This window comes from Cinclus cinclus, chromosome 16 (assembly GCF_963662255.1).
Source record: "Cinclus cinclus chromosome 16, bCinCin1.1, whole genome shotgun sequence".
NCBI classification, from domain to species: Eukaryota; Metazoa; Chordata; class Aves; order Passeriformes; family Cinclidae; genus Cinclus; species Cinclus cinclus.
Genome location: NC_085061.1, coordinates 5,766,701 through 5,774,540, shown reverse-complemented (window position 1 = coordinate 5,774,540; position 7,840 = coordinate 5,766,701). Strand labels below are relative to the sequence as shown.

General features: G+C 42.3%; 1 protein-coding gene across 1 annotated transcript in view; it reads right to left on the bottom strand.

Moving 5' to 3' along the window:
- Positions 1 to 1,911: 1,911 nt before the first annotated feature.
- Positions 1,912 to 7,840, bottom strand: part of PRKAR1B (protein kinase cAMP-dependent type I regulatory subunit beta) — a 92,252-nt gene continuing 86,323 nt past the window's right edge. The window contains exons 10-11 of the mRNA XM_062503636.1: positions 4,807 to 4,888; positions 1,912 to 4,389 (exon numbers count right to left, since the gene is read on the bottom strand). Of these exons, the coding sequence (XP_062359620.1) occupies positions 4,217 to 4,389; positions 4,807 to 4,888 (255 nt within the window). The 3' untranslated portion in view covers positions 1,912 to 4,216. The remainder of the gene's footprint in view (positions 4,390 to 4,806; positions 4,889 to 7,840) is intronic.

Here is a 7,840-nt window from a genome sequence, read left to right as displayed (position 1 = left end):
TCTTACGAGTTTCTGAGCAGTCGTGTGCACTTGAAGCTCCAGTCAGAGTTGCCAAATCATTGGAAACAAGTTTAAAAAATATGCCTGGCAATGTAAGAGGGGATAATTTGGTCTCTCCATAGTGAACTGGTCGTTCGCATATCAACTGTGAGACTTGAAGCTGGTTGGCTCTCAGTCATCTACTCTTTGAGGAGGTCATCGTGGTGCTGCTGCTGCACAGGAAAATATCCTCTTTGCTAGGGATGTGGGCACAAAGAAAAAAAAAAACTCCCATAAATAGGGCAGTGAAATGATTTATGCACCGTTTAGGACTTAAAACTGAATGGGATGCACACACCTTGTGCAACTTTCACAACAGAAGAAATGTCACCCTTTATGTAGTGACTCCACTTTTGAAGATCTCTGACTGCAAGAAAAACAGCCCAGCAGCCAGTAACCAGCTGGGGTTTCTTGGCTCTCCAACAGCTCTTGTTTCCCACCAACACCTGAACAGTTAACAAGGTGTCAGGCTGTGTTTGCTTGATGATCAAGGAAGGATTCACAGGGTTCATGTGACTCAATAACTTTAGCACCACTTTAGTTCCATGAAGCAGTGGGAATGCCTGAGCCAGCCGGAGTAATGTGATATACACACCAAAGCCTGGTCAGCCACATGGCCTTGTAAAAACTTGAGGTGCAATTAGTTTCTATTAAAAAAAAAAAAAAAGTCTTTTCTATTGTCTCAGGAGCCCTGAAATGGCTGTGATACAATTAAAACCAACCAAAAAAGGAGTAACAATGAGGAGTGGTGAGATGGTCCTTTCTGGGGACCGTGGGCTGGTAATGTCCTTCTGGAAGGACCTCAGAGAGAGTGGTCACTTTTGATTACTGCGTAATGTGAGTAATTCTCTGGAAAGACCAGTCCTTCCCTCCTGAATCATAGCAAAAGGGGGAAAAATAGCACACTCCAAAAACGGAAACTGGACAGCCCTTGGATGTCGGGAGCCGCCCAAGATTTCTGTGCAGGGGCCACCACAGAGAAGCTGCAAGGAGTGAGCCACTGGCCCTGCTGTCTGCCCTGGGGCGACAGCTCCAGCTCTGGAGCCAAGCTTGGACCGTAACACACCTACTGAAGTGGCCACCCAGAGCTCTGGTAGGTGGGGTGACACTAACAGCACACGGAACACCTCGTCACCCAGAAGCCACACTTCTTCAACCGATGGCCTGCAACTTGATACATGAGGTACAGGTGGTTCCTTTGGAAGCTCTGCCTTCTCTGAGAAGTTTGTCCTCAGTGTAGTTCCTGGCCAGCCCATGGCATGAACACAAACCAGCAGCATAGTGCATCCCTGCTGCCAAAAACAGGGCTGTGCTTCAGTCCCAGGGCAGCCGTGCTTCTAAAAATCCATGTGCAGCCAAAAGGTGAGAGGAACGACTGGGACAGATCCCTGTGTGTGTGACTGGGACCATGGGCTTTGTCTGTGATACTGGGGGAAAAGGGGCAGCACTGATATATGAGAAGGAAAGAGCCTGTTTTTCCCCAGGTGTACCCCCTGGCCATATGACAGGCTCAGCATCAGTCCTGAGGGCTTCACAGCTGGCACCTGGACAACAACAGGAGGGTCCCAGAGACACCTTGGACCCCTATTTCTTTATATAGACATATATGGTTACATTTAAACAGATGATTTTTTTTTCATTCATGCTAATCCTCTACAAAACCAGTTTGGTTTCCATTACTATATATAGCACTGAGAATCTTGGTCTATTTCTCGTCCCTTTGCATCTGATTATTTTCAGTAGAGCTCAAAGTTTTGATGATATGCAGATTTTAATTGGAACGTGACATCTACTCACACAGACTTCCATTAGCAATAAACCCACAATGGCTACTTATAACACAGAATAATTTTATTCATACCATAATCCTGTCCCATCATCCACTGCAAATATTACAATTATCTTCAAAATGTCACTGAATATCATTTTGTTCCACTTAAAGCACAGGAATCCTGGTGTTAGACAGTTACATTTTTCTTGGGATTGCTTATAACAGAACCATAATTCAAACGTATTTTCCATGAGCTGTAAAGGTTTAAAGCAAAGAATCTGCAGTGTGTCTGTGTGCTCAAGTAAATTCTAAACAGTGAGGCTAATACTTGGTATTTGACAAGAGATGTGTCCTGCATATTATGCGAAACACTCACAATTCTTTTACCAACACAACAGAAATGCAACAGGTAAAAGAACATACTTGAATGACTGGTAACGTCTAAAAAATATTTCTTTTAAAAATTGCATGAGAAAATACAAAAACAGTGCAGCAAATAACCAAATGTGTATACATTGACCTGTCTATATGGAATAAGGGTCTGCCTATATAAACGTAGGTCATAAAAATTGCAAGGTTGGAAACTGTGAATGGTCATATCTAATAACACGTGCAGGAAGCATAACATAATCATAATAAATAGCAGCAACGAATATACACTAACAGGACCACTGAAATTATGCTAAAATAAATTAAGCACCTGTAAGTGATGAGAAGAGCGTTAAGCTGAGAAGCTTTTTAGCTCTATAAGAACCACTGTGGGCAGCTACTGGAATATTGGGCCCTTTGTGGGAGTCAACAGGAAAGTGTCCAATTAGTATTTAATTCCAAAGAAGAAAGAATTGTGTGTCAGTAGGATTCATTTTAGCCATTTAGCCAAGTTCAACTGCACCTCTAGTTTCAAAAGGGAGATTGGTACCGTATTTCACTGCTTAACCTTTGGCATGTCAAAGGTACAGTAAGTTTGTATTTACTCAGAAGAATGTTATTGTAAAGAAGAAATGGAGTTTTGGCCCAACTGAAGGGCAGGCAGTGTTTAGGGTGGCTGAGATGCAGAGCATCGCTGCTGCTGGCAACAAGTTTACCTGAAAAGGTAAAGCTTTGCAAATCATAATCCAAATGACCCCATCCTTGAGGGCTGTGCAGATCCCTAGCCTTGAGAGATTTGCAAAAAGCTCCATTCAGGAGGAGTGCCATGTGTAGGCAGGGCACCAATGACTACCAGCAAGGCTGTGAGGTCCCTGGAGGGACCTGGGCTCCAGGATCCTGGTGCTCTTTGTTACACAATACCTGTCTTTTGAAGGAGAAGCAGCACTTTGAAGCACTTATTTGGCTTTCAGAAAATTTTTAAAAAATCTAAAATTTAGTCATGTACTAGAAGAAAGGCATTTGAATTTAATTAAGTGGACTTTATTAAAAACAAGCTGCTGTATTTGTCCCTGAAGTGCACCTGGCACCATGTCTTCAGTATTTCATGTAATGTTCAGAGAAGTGACTGAAGACATTCTGCTGAGTTTTGAAGCCAACTTAATTCAGCAGAGAAGCCCCCATTGGACTTCTGAGGACTCTAATGTAAACCCTAATTTTAAAAAAGCTGAGGACAAATAACTTAGGTCCTAAAGGCCCCATTTAAATTTTTACAAAACATTGTCCCTTGACCTCTTCACCCAAATGACTGGAGCAGGCTGTTTGCCTGAGTATATCCTACAAAGCAGACCCAGAAGGATTTGTGACATGGAGGCCCCTATAGCTAAGCCACAAACAAAACCACTCAAAAAAAGCTTTACTTTTCCCTGGCTTGCTGGAATGATCAAAACCTTCCTCCAACCTTCCCCCTTAAATTGCATCTCATCAATGAGACTGCCACTCATTCATGGGATTTCAGAACCCGCCAGTCTGTAACCAGTGAAAAGTCTTTTAGATGTGACAGGCAGAGGTATCACAGAATCACAGACTGGTTTGGGCTGGAAAGGACCTGAAAGGCCATCGACTTCCAAACCCCTGCCATGGGCAGGGACATCTTTCACATCACTTGACCAAAGAACCTTGACAAAAGGTGAATAAGACCAGCTTTAAAGATAATAAAGAAAACAAAAATTCGTATGTATTTTAAATAGTTGAACCCACAGTTTTAAGCAATATGAACCTACAATAGGTAAAAATTTTGTCTGCAAGCCAAGAGCCCAAAAGAGCCCCTATCTTCCCCAAAGCTAGTCTTATCCAAACAGTTATCCTTCCACTTCCATGACACATGAGATTTGAGCTGACAACCACTAGGTGACATAAACAGAAAAAAACACACATAAAATGCACACTTTTTTTTTTTTCTTAATAAAGCTATGGAGCTGCACAGAGCAAATTTTAAGTGCACAAGGTCACACGGAGGCAGCTTTCCAGAGGAATCATTTAGACGGTGAGCGAAATGAAGCTGTTGTATCTCTGAATGTTTCTCTTGAGGATCTCGGAGCAGGGGCCGAGCACTCGTTCGAAGCGGGGCCGGTCCAGCTTCACACACTTGAGGGGTCCCCGTGCCACCACCGTGGCTGCCCGGGGCCGGTTGAGCAGCAAGGCTATCTCACCTGGAAACAGAGACAGCACACTGTCACACGCCCTCCTCTCTTTCAGAGGGTGCATATTCCACCATGCCTTGCTCTGCTTGTAGAGCATCTTTTATGTATCTCTTGATAGACACTTTACATAATTCTGTTGACACTACAAATGCATTGCACATGCATAATGCATGTGTGTAAAATGCCTTTGAAAACAAGTGCTTTCAGACTGTTTTGCTGATTCTGGTCTGATCTGTCTCCTGTCAGCTACACTGGTGCAAACCAAGGAATGGATTCAGCTTCCCTGAAATCTCTGAGCATCACTGAGAGCAGCGGCTGACCTGTGCATAACCCCTCGCATGTAAGAGTGGAACACTAATTAAGACAATAAGTACTTGACCCAGACGTGCCTGTCTTTCTGAACCACACTTAGCTGAATTTTCTTACCAAAATAATCTGATGGACCAAGTCTTCCAACTTCAACGTACTCCTCGTTGTCTGACCTGCGCTGCAGGACGGAGGCTGTGCCCTGGGAAGAGAAAGGTAGGGAGTCAGCTGGCTTTGCTCAAACCTGCTCTGATTAAAAAAGTACCCAGGCCTGAGTATTTCCTTTTGCATATCACACTCCTTCCTGATATGTGAATGAAAGGAATTAAAGGATTAAAAAAAAAAGTGCATCAAATGATTTCTCTGTTATGAATTGTTTGGATGCAGACATAATCTGCTCATAAAGAGGGCAGGAACAGGACAGAACCCAGGAACTCCTATTTAACTAAAGTCCATCATGCTTTAATGTAAATGCATGCTTTAATATAATTTTAAAACATGTTCTGTGTGGATGCAGAAACTTAGAGAGAGACACACAGAAAAGAGTTACATTAAAAGGCATAAAAAGGAAATTTCCCAGTCACAGTTCTGGAACATGATTTTTTTAAGATGCAACTAGAGCTTATTCCTTGGTAAAAAGAGTTTTTTAATGCTTGTTGTAACAAAGGGTGATTTTTTTTTTTTAGGGACTTTGCCCGCTCTTGGCCTACAGTGATCTGGACACCTGCAAGTCAGTCTCTGGAGAGATGGAATGTGCCTTGTCTCCACAACCCTTAATAACTGCTGTACCTGACACTTGCTAATACATGTCAAAACTCAGTTACAATCTATTTAAACCTTCAAAGAGTTTTACATGCAGAAATATTCTGACCTGGAGGAAATCTTAAATTATTGTGGCATAAAGCTTTTGTAGAGGAACAGAGATGGTGTCTGGCTTTCTGGAAAACCTTACAGTAACATATGAGAATATCTCCTGAGTCCAAACCAAAAACATAGGGAAAGGCCAAATGTTAACATATTTTGATTTTTACTGAAAAAGATAAACATCCCTCCAGTGCAGAGTATTCAGTGAACATTCACTGGATGCGAATATCCTGCAGACTCCTTCCAACAAAACAAACTTGTGCACCTCCAGTAGGTAAATTTTATTTCTTCTGTCAAGTTTCCAGAAAAAAACCCTTTTCCTTGATATAACTAAATTGTTCCACCAACACTGTGGTTTTCCAAGATCTTCCAGTAAATCTGCAAGGGCATGATAATGCAGAGATAGTGTGATGAGTGTTGTTATTCACACTTGCTGCAGCTTTCAGAACAGACCCACATTCACAAGCAGCATTCTCAGAAATACCCCACACAGGGAATAATGCCTGCATCGATCCCTCTCTTGCCAAACTTTGGATCAGGTGCAGCTCAGTTAATTGATGCTGTTCTTATTGCCTGTACAGTGTAGATGGATTCAGCTTCAGAGTCACTTCCAGCCCCTGTCCTCTTTTCATCTCCATCTGGAGCCTGGCAAAAACTGAACCCCTTGACCCAAATAGCTGCCTGCAATCCATGTCTCCAGTTCCTTTCCCGAAACTAATTTTTAAAAAAAATCTTCTATTACAGCTGTTTTATTACATAAAACAAAACAAAACAAAAAAAAAAAAGGTCCTTGAAGTAATCACAGTGACCACCCAGGTCATATGAAGAAAGGACTCAATTCCCCACTGCTCACCTTCAGCACATTGCTATAAAGGTAATCACAATATCAAGCAATATTGCTTTCATCTCCCTCAGTGTCAGCTTTTATTGTGGCTAATATTTTTTCTGACAGGGTCCATGTGATATAGGACTCCAATAAGTCAGCCTTCTGAAGCAATTTCTTCCACTGTTCCACTACAGTCAGCCTTTTTAATCCAAGAAACACCATATCTGCTGGAGAAGGACAGATGTGTCTGGCCTCCACAATAAACACTTGGCTTGGCAGGATAAAGCAATGCATATTCCAGATCCATATTTTTTCCACTCTTGTTTTAACAGTCACATAGGCTTTTCCCGTTGCCCAGTGAGAGCAGGTCTGTCTCAGAGCAAAACAAGCTTCCTGAAGCCCTGACAGCAAGCACCCAGATGTCAGCTCTGATTACACTGCTTGGCCCCTCGTTGCACCAGCCACCAGCTCCACAAGACATCCTGCAACATTGTCAGAGTGACCTTCACGGGAAGGCTGTCCACCCCGGGAAACAAAGAAGATGTTTTTATAATTGCCTGTCTGTATCACCTTCACTCTGTGTGTTCTTATCTCTGCAATCAGCACTGTTCTGACTGTAGTAGAGGAGGAGTCCAACTGTAGGCAAACAGTGTAAATGGGGCAAAAGTAATACAGAAATAAAATAATAAAGAGCAAAATAAAATATTACAGAATAAAATAATATATATTAAAATACTACAGAAGCAGTCCTTCATTACCCATGTATCTGATAAAGTTTTCATGAATTCAGTTTTGACCTCTACCCTTGCTCTCATCCCAAATTTTGTGGCTGTTTTAAATTTTATTTTACTTGTCACATCCTTCTGATAAGAGTTTTTGATTTTTTTGTCCTTCTTGTTCTTTAGGATTCCCCACCTCCTACAAATGATAGGGCTGCACAAATCCTCTGTGCCCTGTCCCAGGAGGAAAGGGCATTACCTAACAAGGGTTCAGGGGCTCATCACTCTCACTCCCAAATGCATTTTGTCTCTATGGGAAAGACTTCTCCTTAAATGACACACAAAACTTGGCAAGATGAATCTCTGAAACAAGCTGCATGATCCTAGATTTTCAGGATCAGGCTGCTTAGTGCTGCTCAACTTAAAATACTGCCTTGTACACTGATACCCATTTCAGCCTCCCACACCACCAAGCAAACCCTACAGAGCATGAGCTTGAAGACTGTCGAGAAGGTTGACACCATTTAATAAATCAGCCCTTTGTGATGATATTAAACTGAAGGCAGACAGGCATGTCTTTCTGCTAGCAGACACTTGGGAGTGAAATTACGGTCTTTGGGGGCTCCAGGAATATTCTCTTTCAGTCGCTGGGGAGTGCCTGTATTCCCAGAAAGTGATAGCATTAACCTTCTCTCCTCTCCTCTGAGTAAATACAAGCATCCTATTGCAAAAACAACAAAAGTAG